At 33.2% G+C, this 19,645-nt stretch overlaps 1 protein-coding gene across 1 annotated transcript; it reads left to right on the top strand.

Annotated features, from left to right (window-relative positions):
- The first annotated feature begins 1,439 nt into the window (after nucleotides 1-1,439).
- LOC127730910 (ATP-dependent DNA helicase DDX11-like) lies at nucleotides 1,440-14,159 on the top strand. Its single transcript, XM_052239525.1, has 4 exons — nucleotides 1,440-1,610; nucleotides 9,832-10,941; nucleotides 11,463-11,715; nucleotides 12,697-14,159. Exons 1-4 carry the CDS (start codon nucleotides 1,538-1,540, stop codon nucleotides 14,138-14,140), a joined length of 2,880 nt encoding a protein of 959 aa, XP_052095485.1. The 5' UTR covers nucleotides 1,440-1,537; the 3' UTR covers nucleotides 14,141-14,159.
- The last annotated feature ends 5,486 nt before the right edge of the window (nucleotides 14,160-19,645 follow it).

Here is a 19,645-nt window from a genome sequence, read left to right as displayed (position 1 = left end):
TTGTGTCTCGCATGACAATTGTTTTCTAAACCCATGCTGCATTTTGTAGAGGATGTTATTGTTATCTGCATGATTCATTATGTGGCTGGTGACTATATGCTCCTCGATTTTGCAGCAGATGCAGGTAAGAGATACAGATCTATAATTGATAGCTTCAAATCGTTTGCCTTTCTTAAAAACTGCATATGGGCATACATTTGCTGTTTTCCATAAAGTTGGTACTACCGGTATATATCAGTTTCATATGATCTAAGATGTATCGATCATTGTTAAAATTGGTGCTACTTGTAATGCCTTATTTTTTAGTACTCTAGGTGTTAAATTGTCTGCGAAAAACTAAAAAAAAATGTTCGCGCTTTGCACAAAAAATTTTCTGACTCCAACAAAAAACCATAACCCCCCCCTTGAAGTTAAATGGTAACAATTGCTCCCTTATATACGTCAGTTGCTGTTTCAAAGTTCCCAGTCATTTTGCATCTCTGTTTGTATTGGGAGCTGGTATATTCATCTTAACTGGAAAACGCATCTTTGAACTGTTGATTTAATATATTTTCTTTATCAAATGAATCTTCTTGAAGTAGGCCATCTGATTTCAGTGGTAGTATGTTATTTCCATCTGTTTTTTGTGTTTTATATATAAATCGGATGAGGTAGAAGATGAAAATCACTTTTTACTGAATTGTGAAAAATATTCTAACTACAGAATAAACTTTAAAACTATTATTAAATATACTTCCTACAAGTTATAGTGAGAATCAGGTAAATATGAAATGTTGCATTAGCAATTCTTTAAAAGTCCTGAAAGTGACTAGTTCTTATATATACGTAAATGTATGGATTATAGAAATGAGATTTTATCTTCTTAATCATAACATATTATTTCATTATGCTGTATTCATTGTCATAATGTACTGAAAGTGGGTCTTTGCCACAGGCACTTGTCTCATTCCTTTATACCTTAATATTATAAGGTATATAGGGGGGGGGGGGGAATTCTGAGACATGAGTGCCTGTGGTCTTTGCCAATTATTGTAATACACCTTATCGCTATTTGTCCGCCATAACTGGACATCACACAAGTTCCCGTAAAATTTTGACGTCATAATAGAAAATATCTGACGCCACAATGGAAAAGTGATTGTTGTATGACGTCAAAAGTTCGAGCGGGACTGATTCTCGGGTCAAGCGGGATTAGCGATAAGGTGTATTGTGTCTGTGCCAATAAAATATTTGTATTTGAATATAAGCGTTTCATACAATTTGGTTTTTCATTAATGTCAAGGATGTATTTAAGTAACAAAATATTATCTAAATTCTTGGCCATACCTTTTATTTTTTGTAAATTTGTGGACTAATCGGATCTTTACTGTACATTTTCATTGTAAATTTACAGTTGGTTCTTAGTTAATTTGGATCATGATCAGGATCACAAGGGAAATAACTCGATTTACATGGCGCCAAATTTAAGATGTGAAAGTAAAATAAAAGTTGATAGCCACCCGTTTTCAGTAATGTGACTCTTTCTGAGTCAGTGATCATGGATGACTTTGACGACGATGTGGATGATTTATTACTGTCTGTTCCGCTGACAGAATCAAGAAATTATACTGGTACAAGACAATGTTCAGAGTCATCATATCAATCTCGAACTTTTCATACAGTCCTTCATTTAGGTTTGGTACCTCGAATCTCCGATTTCTCCCATGTATACGACGCATCTATAGTTTAAGGTCCATCATAAAGCCATGTTTACACCACAAACTTAACTATCTGTACAGACAAACCTGTGCGCATGGAAATGTTATTAGGCATGGCAATCCTATAAATGTCCTTATTGCCAATATTGGGTGATTTTGATCGGGTACAAGTCAAATACATTTGAGATATGGGGAGAATAAAAAAAAATAATTGTTCTGTTTTTTTATATATTTTTTTTTTACAAAACTACAATTGCAAAGGTTAATTGAAAAGATACATTTCCTACATCTTTAAAAAATCAGCTCCTGTAATTAAGCAGTTAGAATACACAATAAAAATAATCAGTTGTTTGCTGTTTGAAGTTTTCTGAATATTTCATTAATTAAGTTTGAATGGGTATCATTCAAAAAAATTATGGTATTAATTATAACAATAACCTGCTTGTTGTTTTAATCATTTTCAGGTAGTTTTTGAGGTTTTATAAACTAAACTTAACTTAGATTGAACAAATAAGCCATTACCCAAGCTATTGTTTATAAAAACAAATTTAATCATTTTTGTTGGCAACCCGCCCTCCCCCCCCCCCCCCCCCCCCCCCCCCCCATTCAATTTTATGATCCACATAATGACCCCCCTTATAACATAGTTTCAAAAGTTTGACCCCCAATCCCAATCGATTTACAGTTGTAAAAGGGTGATGACTGTTAGCCACATAATAACAGGCATTTGCTGCTTGAACAATAATAATATCTTTATTTTAAGAGGGTAAACACAGTTAGTTACAATTACTAATCTTCCCTGAGGCCCTCATATACAATACAAGTAAAAAAATAATAATAAGAGAAAGAAAAAAGAAAAAAAGCAAACATACAACATATTAACACAATCGTATAGTCATGATAGTTCAATGTACATGTACCATTATTAGAACATATAAAACAGTTACAGATTGCATGCAGTAAATAGATATTATATACAAATCAAAATCATACAATCTAAAAAAAGTAATAGTTGCAATCATTTCAAGACTGAATATTCAGACTGCCTCAAGTATCGTTTTTTAATTTGTTTAAAAGAAAATGTTTTGCACTTTACGCATTTCATATGGTAGTCTGTTCCATAAAACTGATCCAGAATAAGCAAAAGATTTTTTAAACAGTTCAGTTTTTGGCTTAGGAATAATCAAATTACCTTGAGTAACACCCCTTAAAGCTTAAGGATTATTAACAGATATAAGTTGAAACTTTTGAAGTAGGTACTGTGGTGCTTCTTTCCGCATACATTTATATAGCAGTAAATATTTGTGGTATTTGATTCTGTTTTCTACTGTCATCCATCCAAGTTCTTTAAATAAGGGGGCTGATGGGGATAAAAGGTAATATCAAAAATAATTTTCATAAACAAAATTTGTAATCAGCATGATCAGCAAGTAATCATGATTCCACCTATTTTTTGCATTGTAATTGATTGAATTATGATTTACTTGTAATCAGAAAATGCATGATTACTGATAACATGTAATTACATTGCAAAATGTAATCATTTACAGCTGATTTCTATTACACACACTGATTTGACTCAAATTCTTATATTCATGATATTCGACTTATAACATACTAAAACGCATATCCAAATTATAAATAGTCTAAAATAAACAATTTACGATGCATAGACTCGATAGTAAATATCAGCATTTTGTGTGTATTTTAGTCTAGACGCCATCTAATTTACCATCTGTGACCTCCGAAGACCTCTGAAGACTGCCAATGGTCATATAACCCGATATTGTATTTACATTGTATCATAGATCAAATTTATTTGTTCAGTGTATGTTCACTGGTGTTAATATGTCTTTTGATTGAGTTTAGCCATTTCAATTGATATTTTATAGTGTGTCTTTCTATGTTGTGATGTTACACTATTGTTTCAGATAAGGGTGAAGGTTTGGTACCATTAAAACGTTTAAACCCGCTGCAATTGTTTGCACCTGTCCTAAGTCAGGAATCTGATGTTCAGTAGTTGTGGTTTGTTGATGTGGTTCATAAGTTTCTGGTTTCTCGTTTTTTATATAGATTAGACCGTTGGTTTTCCCGTTTGAATGGTTTTACACAAGTAAAATTTTTGGGGCCCTTTAAAGCTTGCTGTTTGGTGTGAGCCAAGGCTCCGTGTTGAAGACCGTACTTTGACCTATAATGGTTTACTTTTATAAATTTTGACTTGGACGGAGAGTTGTCTCATTGGCACTCATACCACATCTTCTTATATCTATAAACATAGATATAAATAGATTGCAAACTCGTGCAATTGGATTTTTCTAGGTCTGTTAGATTTCATATTAAAGGTTAAAAACTATGTTAATAATCGTTTTTACCTGTATAAGAATGAGTTTTTCTAGATCGAATCAGTCAACCAAATTGTTTACCCTTGTTTCACTTTCAATGTTTACATTCTTTTCCATTTAATAACTGAACACGCCTAGTTTATGCGTAACCCATCTCTAGCTAAAGGGATCAATTAAAGTTCACATGATGAATACGGATTCAATGAGGTCGAATTATTCACTTGCAAGTGAATAATTCATCAGCGACGTTTCTTTGCTTAATTTGACAAAACTGAACCAAATTGGCTGTTAAAAGCGATTTATTATTTCACTTTCATTAATGATTGAACAAAAACAAAAAATCATATTTAATTTTTTTTTATATCTCTTAAGCTAATGCCCCTTTTGGTATAAAACCACTAATTCATAGCCCCATTGCTTTCTAAGATAAATTGTGCAATTTCAAGCATTAATGGCTACTTTGTCTTAAGTTTAAATAAAGTGGCAGTCATTTCATGTCAAAACTTTACCTTATCCTGACTTGTGCTGAAAAATTCAACATACCTTTAATTGCATATTAGAGCATACTGGTTCCCGGAAGTTTAATAGTACAAAAACAGGTACTTCTGATCATAACAACAGGGTAAATTTGCCCTACTATTATAATTTTATATACTTCTTTAATATTCAAAAGAAACCTTCAACAAGGGTTCTACAGTGATCCCAAGTCCCCAAGCTTTCATTTGATACCAAAACTACCCAAATATTTCACCTATTGACAAAGATACAGCTATGTGGAGGAACTATTTTGTTTAAAATATGTACTACTTTCTTGTATGTTCTTTCTGACCGGGCCTGAATTAGTGGTTCTATACCTATAACAGCACCAAACTTGTTATATTGACTTCTGCTTTACTTAATTTCCTTCTATGATCTATTTCTAGCATAGAAAAACACATAAAGTTTTTGTCAAAACACTATATCACTGAATTCAAGCTCAAATTGGACTGGTTGTAACATATGCGTTATACAAAGAAAACTCCATATGGATAATTATAGTGACAGATATGAGACTTTTTCAATTTTTACCAGTTCTTATTTGTTAATATCTACTCAAATAACAATGTTCTTACCTATATGTCTTATTTCTATCAGAGATTCTTCCTTGAATATAAATATAGTGGTCCAAACATGAAATATAATTGATAATTTTGTCCCCCGTTTTTTCTACATGTTGAAAAGGGAGAGTGATTTGGTAAAAACCATACTTTTATGTATAATGTGCATGCTAAATGACCAAAAACGGCTGAAATCCCCTTTTGTAGCAATTTGAGGGCTGTAATTTGACACCAACATAATTGTTACATAAAAAAAAATAATGTAACATTATTACTAACAACAAATTTGACCAATTTTCATTGTAATGGGTATGATTTCTAAAATTTGAATTTCACATGCCTTTCAGTAATAGGTATAAAACCACTAATTCATAGCCCCATTGCTTTCTATGTTAAATTTTCCAATTTCAAGCATTAATGGCTACTTTGTCTCAAGTTTAAATAAAGTGGCAGTCATTTCATGTCAAAACTGTACCTTATCCTGACTTGTGCTGAAAAATTCAACATACCTTTAATTGCATATTAGAGCGTACTGGTTCCTAGAAGTTTAATAGTACAAAAACAGGTACTTCTGATCTGAACAACAGGGTAAATGTGCCCTACTATTATAATTTTATATACTTCTTTATTATTCAAAAGAAACCTTCAACAAGGGTTCTACAGTGATCCCAAGTCCCCAAGCTTTCGTTTGATACCCAAACTACCCAAATATTTTACCTATTGACAAAGATACAGCTATGCGTAGGAACTATTTTGTTTAAAATATGTTTACTACTTTCTTGTATGTTCTTTCCGACCGGGCCTGAATAAGTGGTTCTATACCTTTTAGAAATTATTTAGATTTGTATGTTTTATTACATCATATCTGTAATATCATATCACTATCAAAAACAAATGAGTATCGACCATACCAATACCTCCCCCTTTCTGTTATTTCTGTCACTGCGTTTGATTTTCAATATTTGACATCAAATTTTTAATTTAATTGTTCATAAATCTTTACTTTCAAAGAAATGTATTGCACATTTTTTATCTTCTAATCCATTTCCCGAAAATTTATAAAAGTGAGAAAAAATCAAAAGAGAAGGAATATGTCTGTACTTGAAAAAGTAGTTTAAAAAATGACAAGTGAGCCATAATAGGCAGACATTTACAAATCCAGGAAACAATACATAAAACTAGACAGACCGAAAGTAAAGGATGCAGATGTACAGACCATTAAAAAGAAACATATTAACAACCCTTGCCTTGGTAAGGGGAGGGATGAGTGCTCATAAACATGTTTACTTTAACAGCACCACATTCTTTATTAAACAGAGATTGCTCTGTTGTCTGACAGCCTTTTTTAACACTTGTTTGGGCTGTGGTGCAGTCCATATAGAAAACATGGAAATTGCTGTCTCAATGAGCTTTTTAACACCTACTCACTTCTATTTATTCATTAAAAAGTCAATATAGGAAAAGCACTTACATGAATTTTTTAAAACTATAATAATGGTATAATTGATAACAAAAACAGAAACAAACAAATCAATAAACAATTCAAAATCAAAGCATGCATACATAACTACTGAAAGCAAGCTTAATGGTGGATAGTTGTCTCATTGGCAATCATACCACATCTCCTTATTTTTATATTAAAGTACATTATACACTTGAGCTGCTGTTATGAAATCATGCTGTCCTACTCTCTGGCTGTATTCACTTTTAAGAGTAGATTTCATACAATAACGTCATAAACAGTAAAGTGCAATGCTACAAACAAACCTACAGAATTTCTATGTCGAAAGTAAGACATATTTTAGTCTTGGTTTAAGCTATAGTTTAGTGAATTAATATTCATTTTGAAAGAAATACTAGATTCAATGATTGAATGACAAAGATATAGCTCAAACCATTATCAATTAATTTATTACGTCAAAAAGAAAATTTAAAGGACAATTTTTGTGTGAAAAAAATATATTGTATTAAAGTCTTGCAAGTGTAATCAATCTTTCACAATATATCTATAATTTATCAGTGTTTAAAATATTATGTTCATTGAAATTTGACATCTTGCAACTACATATACTCTACATTTATTTTTTTATTGTCTCTCCTGTGACTTCTGTCGCAGAAAGCGTGACAAAGGGATAGTGATCCAGCGGTGGCATTAACTAATTACTTAAAAGCTTAATATTTCAGAAGGTAGAAGACCTGGATGCTTCATACTTTGTATATAGATGTCTTATGTTATGAAGTTTCAGTCTGTCATAATTATGTCTATTGTCTTTGACATAATTTTCATGGTTCAGTGACTACTTGAAAAAAAAAGTTAAACTTTTTGTAATGTTAATTTCTCTCTTATTATGAGTGATAAGATAACTATATTTGGTATGTGTGTACCTTGCAAGGTCCTCATGCCTGTCAGACAGTTTTCACTTGACCTTGACCTCATTTCATGGATCAGTGAACAAGGTTAAGTTTTCGTGGTCAAGTCCATATCTCAGATACTATAAGCAATAGGTCTTCTATATTTGGTGTATGTAATAATTGTAAGGTGTACTTGTCCAACTGGCAGGTGTCATCTGACCTTGACCTAATTTTCATGGTTCAGTGGTCATAGTTTAGTTTTTGTGTTTTAGTCTGTTTTTCTAATACTGTATGCAATAGGTCAACTATATTTGGTTTATGGAAATATTTTACGATGTACATATCAGTCTGGCAGGTTTTATTTGACCTTTACCTCATTTTCACAGTTCATTGCTCAATGTTAGGTTTTTGTGTTTTGGTCTGTTTTTCTAATACTGTATGCAGTAGGTCAACTTTATTTGGTGAATGGAAATATTTTACGATGTACATGTCAGTCTGGCAGGTTTCATTTGATCTTGACCTCATTTTCACGGTTCATTGCTCAATGTAATGTTTTTGTGTTTTGGTCTGTTTTTCTAATACTGTATGCAGTAGGTCAACAATATTTGGTGTATGGAAATATTTTACAATGTACATGTCAGTCTGGCAGGTTTTATTTGACCTTGACCTTGTTTTCATGGTTCATTGCTCAATGTTAAGTTTTTGTGTTTTGGTCTGTTTTTCTAATACTGTATGCAAAAGGTCAATTATATTTGGTGTATGGAAATATTTTACAATTTATATAGATGTAAGAAGATGTGGTATGAGTGCCAATGAGACAACTCTCCATCCAAGTCAAAATTTATAAAAGTAAACCACTATAGGTCAAAGTACGGTCTTCAACACGGAGCCTTGGCTCACACCGAACAGCAAGCTATAAAGGGCCCCAAAAATTACTAGTATAAAACCATTCAAACGGGAAAACCAACGGTCTAATCTATATAAAAAACAAGAAACCAGAAACACTTATGAACCACATCAACAAACCACAACTACTGAACATCAGATTCCTGACTTAGGACAGGTGCACATGTCAGTCTGGCAGGTTTTATTTGACCTTGACCTTATTTTCATGGTTCATTGCTTATGTTAAGTTTTTTGTGTTTTGGTCTGTTTTTCTTAAACTTTAAGCAATTGGTCAACTATATTTGGTGTATGGAATGATTGTAAGGTGTATATGTCTGTCTGGCAGGTATCATCTGACCTTCACCCCATTTTCATGGTTGATTGGTCAATGTTCAGTTTTCATGGTTAACTTTGTTTCTTAGATATTTTAAGCAATAGGTCAACTATATCTGATGCATGGAATTATTTAAAGGTGTACATGTCTGCCTGGCAGGTTTCATCTGACCTTGACTTCATTTTCATGGTTCATTGGTCAGTATAGAATTTCCATGGTTTGGTCTGTTTCTTTTATACTATAAGCAATAGGTCATCTATATTCTGTGTATGGAATGATTGTATTAAAGGTGTACATGTATTTCCGGCTTGGTTTATCTGACCTTGACCTCATTTTCTTGGATCATAAATGTTAATGTCATACTTGTAGTAAAACTTTATATGTAGGACTATCAACATAAAATCAATGGTCAGTATAGTAGGTGAGACATTTTAGTGTGTGCACTCTTGTTGTGTTTTGGTCTGTTTTTCAATTACCATAAGCAAAAGGTCAACTATATTTGGTGTATAAATAAATTGAGTCTGACAGGATTTATCTGACCTTGACCTCATTGTCATAGATCTTTAAAATGTTAAGTTTATGTGATGCTTTTAGTAAACCTTTATCTTTAAGACTTTCAATATAAAATCAATGGTCAGGTAAGCAGGCAAGACATTTCAGCATTTGCACTCTTGTTTTATTTACAATGATTCCTTCTTCTTTGTCTCCATAATATTTGTTAGATATTTTCCTTTAAAGCTGTTTTCAAGACAATCAGGTCTTGTTTATATCTTTTACTATATTTCCAGTAAACTTGAAATTAATTCTATATTAGCTGATCAAAAACAAAATTCAAACCCATTGTTAGTTACAATATTCTAGGTACTTTTTTTATTCTAGAAACATTGTTGTGTGTTGGTCTACATACCTTATATTCAAAATAAGTTTTGAATTAAAAGAGAATATATACACATTGTAACTGAAGAGTTAAACTTCCATTTAGTTTTAAAATTACAATGTTCCATTTCAGCCCCAAAATACATGTATATAGGGCAGATATTTGAGAAATTTTAAAAATGATTTTCATGAGATCTGCTTTACACACTGATTTAAAAGTTCATTCCTCTTTTCTTTTCTTTTTTTAGATAAAGTGGATATATTGAATTCTACAGAGAGACAGCCTCAAAGTTCTTACAAAAAAATACTAAATAAAGTTCAAACAAATTTCCACACTATTGCAGCTTGTGGGTCAACTAAAAACCAAACAGCAGCATCAACTTCTGAAAGCAAAGTGAAGATTCCTTCAAAATTCCCATTCCCATTTCAACCATATAATATCCAGGAAGATTTTATGTCCAGACTTTATGAATGTATTGAATTGGGAAAAATTGGAATCTTTGAAAGTCCTACTGGAACAGGGAAATCTCTCAGCATAATTTGTGGTGCATTGAAATGGCTGAGAGATCTTCAAGAAAAACAGAAAGCAGAATTAAAAAGACTCGAGGAATTAGAAATGAAGATAACAGACAAAAAAAATGATGGAGATGAATTTGATTGGATTTCTGAATTTAAGCACAAGAAAGAAAAAGAAGAGGACCTGAAAAAAATAATAGAAGAGCAGGAGGTTTTAAGAAAACATGAATTTAAAATAAAAGACCTGAAATCTGATTTAAAAGCAAAGGTTATTAAAAGAAAACGAACAGTATTAGAGGATGAATTTGACAGTTTGATAAAAACTGCATCAAAAGATATACAGATAGCCTACCAAAAAGAAGTTGATGAAACAGAGAACCAGTCTGATAAATTAACTGAGGGGTGTAATGATGAAGAACTGATTGTTGATTATGATAGTGACAGAGAAAATGATTTGGAGAATAACTGTAATGATGAAAGTGAAGAGCATGTAACCAAAATATATTTCTGCAGTAGAACTCATTCACAGTTATCACAGTTTGTAAGGGAGGTGATAAAAAGTCCATATGGGGATGACATTAGAGTTGTGTCCCTTGGATCAAGACAAAATTTATGTATTAACCCAGCTGTAACACGATTGAAAGCTTTAAGTTTGATGAATGAAGTCTGTTTAGACCTACAGAAAAATAAATCCACACCACGAGAACCATCAGGAGAAGCTGCTGCCAAAAAGAAGAAAAAAGGAGGAGTATCTTGTCCATACTATAGACAGGACCCAATGTCCGATTTTAAAAACAAAATTTTATTGGAGGCAATGGATATGGAACAAATAGTGACAGCAGGTAATGTGGGAAAACACCATTGTTTTGTTTTATTTGAGATATCTTATTAAAGCTTAAGATGTGATATGTTGAAGGATTAAAAAGAATGTTATCAAGTTAATGAACCCCACTGGAACCACTTTTTGTTTGAATGCTAAACAGAGATTAAAATAACAAAATTACATTGACAGTTAATATCCATACATCATGTACATTAAAATGATTTGAATTTCTAAATTTACTGTGTTTGCCTCTAATAACTAGATCTACATTCATGACATGAAATTTGACATTTGGGTATTTTTAGTATGCATTTTTGAAGCTACACATTATTCAAGGAGATTATCTTATTGTGCTCTGAAATCCTTAATTTGTTGTAACATTTTGAACAACAGAAGAAGTTCTTACTGAAAATTATCACACAGCACAACTGGCTAAGAGAGACATAAGTTAAATGAAATGTTCAACTTATTTGTGTTGTGTGATTTGTTTGGTTTCATAGTGTAATGAAACTGTTATTCATAAAAAAAAATTATTTTCAGGAAAACAAGGAAAAGCCTGTCCATACTATGGCACAAGATATGCCATACCATTAGCAGAGTTAGTAGTCTTACCTTACAATACATTACTACATAAATCTACCAGGGAAGCATGTGGTATAAGACTGGACGGAAATATTGTCATTATAGACGAAGCTCACAACCTTCTAGAGACTATTAATAATATTCACAGTGTAGAGGTCACAGGGTCGCAACTACTAAGAGCATTTTCTCAACTTACCCAGTATGAAAACAGGTATGTCCTACATATTAAAGGTGTCATTTTCTCAACTTACCCAGTATGAAAACAGGTATGTCCTACAATATAGGTGTCAATTTTTCAAATCTGCAGAGTTGGAAATATTGTTCTGGGGAAATTACAATGGTGAAAGACTGCACATAGGGCCAATTTGGATTTATTTTTCATGTTATTTTATTTTACTTGTTGCAGCTTATTTGTTAATGTTTTTATCAATTCTTTCAATCAACTTTTCAATAGAGCTACAATGGAAATATATAAATGGAATTTTTTCCAAACCACATTCATAGGCATGCAGCTAATTGGTGCAGTCCAGTCAACCACAGTTGACAGTTCAAGCACCACCTTACACTAGGTGTTCTGACAACTGATTTAGGTATAATGGATGGATACCCCATATCCTTTGTTTTTCTATTATATGTTATGTTGAAATTATACTGTACACTTAATGGCATTTTACAAGTAATCAGCATGATCAGTTTTAGGTTAACTACAATGCATACCAAACAACTAGTAATCTACAGTATACAGAAGTTTTGTGACCCACTGAGAAGTAGAAATAAATATGATCATTTATCAACAATTTATCATGTATATTGGGAACTCTCTATTGTGCACACCAACAATATTAAACAACAAAGTGTACGGTTTAAATGGGGAAATAACTACTCACAGTAAAATAATGAAAAATTTCTAGATAACTAGGACCACTGTAATGTCTATAGATGTTGAATATGACATTTAAGGATAAAACATAAATATTTCTTTCCAAATGAAAGGTGTCCAGTCAAACATGTGTTTTTAGAAGGATTATGAAATTTATAGATATCATTGTACTAGTACTCTTAATACTAACTTGCAGTTCTTATGTGATAATTATACTGTTTTATTATGGAGAACAAATGTTCAACAATTTTATTTCTATGTAGAATGTACTCAATCAGTGATTTAATTATTTAGCTCGCTAATATTTTTCAGGTATCGATCCAGACTGAAAGCAAAGAATTTACTGTATATAAAGCAGATATTATATATTCTGTCCTGTCTTGTGAAGTGTATTGATGGTAAAACTGGTATTTCTGGTGAACAGCAAACTACAAAATCTGTTGAAACAAAATTAATAACAGTAAATACATTCCTAGATCACAGTCATCTTGACAATATAAACTTGTTTAAAATCCTTGTTTACTGTAAGGTTAGCATGATTTCTAAAAAGTTGAATGGTTTTGCTGAAAAGTACCAAGACACTGAAGTTCCAATAAAAAAAGAAGAGAAAAAATCAGGAGTCAGTAATTTTTTAAAGGAGATAACTCAAGTTGAACAGAAACCAAATGATGTTCCTTCAAATATACCAAAACAACAGGAAGAAACTGTTTTGAGGTCTCCCTTAATGCATATTGAAGGGTTCCTAGATGCTTTGACCAATGCAGATAAAGATGGAAGGATTGTTGTTAGTAAGCAGCCATTAGTCAGTCAATCTAGCATGAAATTCTTGCTTTTAAATCCTGCTGTACATTTTGCAGACATTGTAAAGAATGTAAAATCTGTAATTGTAGCAGGTGGTACAATGCAACCGATTGATGAATTTAAACATCAACTTTTCCATTCAGCTGGAGTCACTCCCTCCAGAATAATGGAATATTCTTGTGGTCATGTGATTCCTGAAGAAAATTTGAAAGCTTTTTCTGTAGAAACTGGACCATCAGGAATTCCCCTAGACTTTACCTTTCAATCAAGAGAAAACCCCAAACTTTTGACAGAGCTGGGTAATGCTTTGGTAAATGCTTGTCAGATTGTGCCTGGTGGTATGGTCTGCTTCTTTCCATCATATGAGTATCAACGTCTTGTCTACACTCACTGGGAAAGATCAGGGACTCTTGTTCAGATCGGAAAAAAGAAGAGAATATTCCAAGAACCCAAGCGAGCAGGGTTTGTAGATAAAGTCTTGGATGAATATACAAGATGCGTACAGAAAAATGTCTTGTCTTCTGCTGGAAGTCAGACAGGTGCCATACTGTTCTGTGTTGTTGGAGGGAAAATGAGTGAGGGTATAAATTTTTCAGATGATCTTGGTCGGATGATCATCATGGTTGGACTGCCCTATCCAAACATTAAATCTCCTGAACTACAGGAAAAAATGTCCTATTTGAATGCAAACTATGAACGTGATTCTCAAGGCAGACAACCAGGCCAAGTTCACTATGAGAATATCTGCATGAAAGCTGTTAACCAATCTATTGGAAGAGCTATACGCCACAAAGGTGACTACGCAGTTATTTTGTTGCTTGATAAACGTTACAGCCGAGGAAATGTATCATCAAAGTTACCAGATTGGATTAGTAAATGTTTAGTTAAGACAGACAAATATGGACAGGTAGTTAGCAGTGTAGCAAGGTTTTTTGCATCACATAAAGTTGAATAAAGTTTTACCGTAAATTTTACTGGTTGACTCTATTTGCCTTTACTGTTTCATAAAACATTTAACATTATTTATCTCAATATCAAACAGACCAAACTTAGCAATAATCAAACAGATCTTTTATTGAAAAATTATTCAATCATGATTATTATGCAAGGAGAATCAAGAATAACAAATATTGATATACTATACTAGGTCTCAGTTATAGCTAATTTTATAATTTATTCATCTCCAGACTAAAAACCTGTTAGAACTTGGTTCAGTATATGAACTGTAGAGGATCATAAAAGTTTAAGCATTTGCATTTTGTAATTGATATAGTTCATAAAAGAATTATTCATGAAAGTAAATGTTTGAGTTGAAATTTAATATTGGCTGATAAAATTTACCAATACAACATTTTTTTATGAAAATATTAATGCAATTTAAACTTCTATTGAGTATATATAGAAGGAAAAATATTTTGTCATAAATAACTTTACCTGAAGAAGAAGTTAAAGATATTATTTCTACTTTAGATCAAAATAAAGCTATTGAACCAGACAACTTAAGTAATGGAATGTTGATAATAGTATAAAATGAAATTGCACTTTCTGTTTTAAATTGCTCTCCCAAAAATATTTCTGAATGATTGGAAATTGGCATATTCAAAAATGGAGATAGGCCAATGCCCTCAAATTACAGAGTAGTTTCACATCTTTTTTGCATTAGGAAGGTACAAGAGAAAATAATTTTTAAACACATTAATCATTAGGTTCTAATGAATTTTTGTATAAAATTGCATTTCCCTCATGCATACTTTTTAACAATTAACTCTCTCAGAAATATTTCTGAGTGACTGGAAATTGGCATAGGATATTCCTCTATTCAAAAATGGAGATATGTCAATGCCCTCAAATTACAGAAATTACAGAGCAGTTTCACATCTCGCATCTTTTGCGAGAGAAAATAATTCTTAAACACATTAATCATTTGATTTCTAACAAATTTTTGTATAAATTTCAGTCTGATTTCATACCCTGCTGCTAAACTTTTCATCAACTAATTGAGATGTATCATTCTACTTTGTCTGCTTTAGACAATAAAGTTTATATATTATATAAGTCTTAACATTTGCTGATGTAATTAAGGCATTCTATGAAGTGGGGATTAGAGGACTACTACCTTAAAAGTTGGAAAGGTATGGTATCATAGATAGTCTGTTAAAGTTTGTGCCTTAAATCTAACAAAATAAAGCAGTTGGAGCACATCTATAGGGATTACTATCCATACCTTGTATGCAGATACCTTATGTTACGAAGTTTTTGTCTGTCATATGTTCATTGTCCTTGACCTCATTTGTATGGTTCAGTGACTGCTTGAAAAACTAGAGGCTCTCAAGAGCCTGTGTCGCTCACCTGATTCTACTTTGGTTTTGGAAATCATGTAAAAATAGATTAAAATCATAACAAATACCCTAATAATGATTGAGGCCAAGTTTGGTTTAATATTGGCCGTAATTTAATAAAAAAATCCTGGTGGCCATCTTGAACAGTAAATCGACAACAAAGTAGCAGCACTTCATCAGCACCTCATAAGGAACATTTATGCCATGTTTGGTTTCATTCCATTCAGTGCACCTCTTAGAAGAAGCATCTGTATGTATTTCCTATAGGGTCTTATGTTAAAGTAAGTCCCCTGCTGGCGGCCATCTTGGATGATGGTTTGGCTACAAAGTAACAACACTTGGTCAGCACCTCATTAGGAACATTCATACCATGTTTGGTTTCAATCCATTAAGCGGTTTTCTAGAAGAAGACATTTGTATATATTTCCCATTACTCGCTACTTAGTTTACGATATGGAATGATAATTGATTCTCGGCATGTGATCAATCAAATCACTGACACTTTTCGGTCATTTTCGTGTTCATGGAAAGTTACGAACAGACGGTTGTTCGTATATACCTACGAAGTAACCCGAAAGTTCACTCGTTACATTCCGCTGCTGTACGCTGCTGAATAGAGTCATTCATTCAATGTTGATTTTAGTCTGGGATCCTGGCTCACTGCTCGACGAAGTATTAGATTGGGTCAGGATGCCAGGCTATGTTGATTTTAGTCTTATTTTTCCTATTTATGTCTTTTTCGATATTGATAGTTTAAGCCGACAGTTAACACATATGAAATTGGTGAAAAGGGTGGATCATGTTCAATTTTAATATTTAAAGATAGTTAAGAACCATTTCTGAAAGTTAAGAAGATGATTGTACAAAAGATATGTTTCAACCCCCTTTTCTTAAATACGAATAATCAAAGTCTTTCGTGTGTACCAGTCAATTAAAATATTCACATATTCATATTTTTTTTGTCATGTGAATTTCTGATTATGAGTAATAGGATAACTATATATGGTATATGGGTTCCTTGCAACACCTACATGCCAGACCAGGTCAATGATATTTGGTATGCAGTTGTATAAGCATTGGCATATCTCTTTTCCATGGAGATTATTTGGCCCCGCCCCCTCATTCATGGTCTATTGACTTTGAAACTTTTGCTTAGTTTTCATGTATTAGTTTGTGATTAGGTCAGGTTAAGGGGGACTGTTAGTGGTAGGTCAATGATGATTGGTATGCAGTTGTATAAGCATTAGCACATCTCATTTTCATGGAGAATATTTGGTCCTTATCCCTCAGTCATGGTCTATTGACTTTGAAACTTTTGCTTAGTTTACATGTATTAGTTTGTGATTAGGTCAGTTTAAGATGAACCACTAATGTTAAGTCAATGATATTCAATATGCAAATGTATTGGCTTTTGCCAGTTTCATTTCCATGGAGATTATATAACCCCACCCCCTAATTATGGTTCATTGACTTCGAAACTTTTACATAGTTTACAAGTTAATGTTTGTGTTTAGGTTTGTTTAAAGGGAACGACTTATGAAAAGTCAATGGTATTTGGTTTGCAGTTGTATTAGCATTGGCACATCTCATTTCCATGGAGATTGTTTAGCCCTGTACCTTCAGTCATGGTTCATTGACTTTGAATATTTGCATAACTTACATGTTAAAGTATTGCTATTTTAATTTCAACATTTGCATTATCAAAATAACAAATAGGCAAGACATATCTCTGAGTTAACAGTTTCTTTCTAGAAGTTACGCCTCTTTGAACATAGAATTTTGGCCTACTTATACTATTGCAACAGTTTGTCATTGAAACTTCTCTGAATACACACAACAGAATTTCATGAAACACCGTAGATAATAAGGACAAACTATGTAGATGTGCATATCGGCAGGAAATTATGATTTGATTCATTTTTGTCGAGCTTGCGACTTTTGTCGCAAGCTCGACATAGGGATAGTGATCCAGTGGTGGCGTTAACTAACTACTTAAAAGCTTTATATTTTAGAAGGTGGAAGACCTGGATGCTTCATACTTTGTATATTGATGCCTTATGTTATGAAGTTTCTATCTATCATATGTCCATTGTCCTTGACCTCATTTTCATGGTTCAGTGACTACTTGAAAAAAAGTTCAGATTTTTTGTAATGTTAATTTCTCTCTTATTATGAGTAATAGGATAACTATATTTAGTATGTGCGTACCTTGCAAGGTCCTCGTGCCTGTCGGACAGTTTTCATCTGACCTTGACCTCATTTCATGAATAAGAATAAGAATAACTTACTGACTTAATCCACTTCGTCCCATGGGGGACATAGGGCGACCACAGTAGCTTTCCATCTTTTCCTGTCCTTGGCTAGTTTCTTTGCTTCACCCCATGTTTTCCAAATTTTCTGTAGATCAGATGTAAGATCTCTGCGCCAGGTGGATTTTGGTCGCCCTCTTTTACGATGACCCTGAGGATTCCAATCTAACGCCTGTCTAGTTACATTTGTGTTGTTTTTACGTAAAGTGTGTCCAATCCATTTCCATCTGCGTGTTGTTATCGTTCTTTCTATTGGTTCTTGTCTTGTCCTTTTCCACAATTCTTTGTTGCTAATGGTGTTTGGCCACTTGATTCCAATGATGTTTCTTAGACACCTGTTCATGAAAACTTGTAATGTTTTTGTAGATGCAGCTGTTAGTCTCCAAGTTTCTGACCCATAGAGAAGTATAGATTTTACATTTGAGTTGAAGATCCTGATTTTGGTGTTTGTTCTAAGTGCTTTGCTCCTCCAGACTGGTTTAAGGATAGCAAAGGCTTGTTGAGCTTTTCTTTTTCTTGATTGGATGTCTTCATCTGTCCCTCCTGATGTACTGATGACACTTCCAAGATATGTAAACTCTCGGACATCTTCAATTTCAGCATCTCTCACTTTGGTTTTGTTAAGTTGGTTTGCGTTTACCCTCATAGATTTTGTCTTTTTCGAATTGATGTATAGTCCTACTTGTTTTGCCGTTGTTTCAAGGTTGGTTGCTTGGTTTTGTGAGTCTTCAAGGCGATGGGAAAGCTGGCAGATATCGTCTGCAAAGTCAAGGTCTTCGAGGCATGACTGTAATGTCCATTTAATACCTAGAGGAGTGTTGTATGATTTCCGACTCACCCAATCTATAACTATCAGAAAAAGGAGAGGGGAAAGTAAACATCCTTGTCTGACACCGGTTGATACAGGAAATGGATCTGTCAGAGTCTCTGCATGGCTCACTTGACATGTAAAACCGTCATAGAGCTGTTGGATGACGGATATGATTTTTTCAGGTATTCCATAATATCTAAGGATGTTCCACAGTACTTGATGGTCTATACTATCAAAGGCCCTCTCGAAATCTACAAATGTTAGGTATAGGATGTCTGCCACTCAATGGTTTGCTCAATGATGATTCTTAATGTGGCAATTTGGTCAATACATGATCTCTCTTGTCTGAAACCGGCCTGTTCATCTCTCAGTAACTTATCAACTTCTTTCTTTAACCTCTGTAGGATGATGTGACATAGGACTTTGCTAGGAATGGAAAGCAAAATAATACCTCTCCAGTTGCTACAGATTGATTTGTCGCCTTTCTTTGGTAGTTTAATAAGGATTCCTTTACGCCAGTCATCAGGTATATGTTCGTCATTCCATATTTTGTTTAGTAGTTGATGAAGTTTATCAATACAGATGTTATCCATTGCCTTTATAGCTTCAGGGGGTATGTTGTCAATTCCTCCTGCTTTTCCATTCTTTAGTTGTTTTATTGCAGCATTTACCTCTGCTTTAGTTATATCTCCTGTCTTGATATTTAGGACCTGTCCCTCTTCGATGTTAGGTGGGTCTGTTGGAGGGGGTCTGTTTAGCACTTCTTCAAAATGATCTTTCAATCGTTTTAATTGTTCTTCAATTTTGGTAATAACATTGCCATTTTTATCTTTTACTGTAGCGTTTGAGTTGGATCTTCTGCCACTTAGTTGTTTAGTTGTGTTGTAGAGAGATTTTATGTCTCCTTTGCTACACGCAGTTTCTGCTTCTTGTGCTAGTTGTTCAACATAGTCTCTTTTATCATGTTTACAGTTCTTCTTCACTACTTTGTCTTTCTCTCT

The sequence above is a fragment of the Mytilus californianus genome, unplaced genomic scaffold (genome assembly GCF_021869535.1).
Source record: "Mytilus californianus isolate M0D057914Y unplaced genomic scaffold, xbMytCali1.0.p SCAF_2, whole genome shotgun sequence".
In the NCBI taxonomy this organism is placed as follows: Eukaryota; Metazoa; Mollusca; class Bivalvia; order Mytilida; family Mytilidae; genus Mytilus; species Mytilus californianus.
This window is presented reverse-complemented; position numbering and strand designations above follow the sequence as displayed.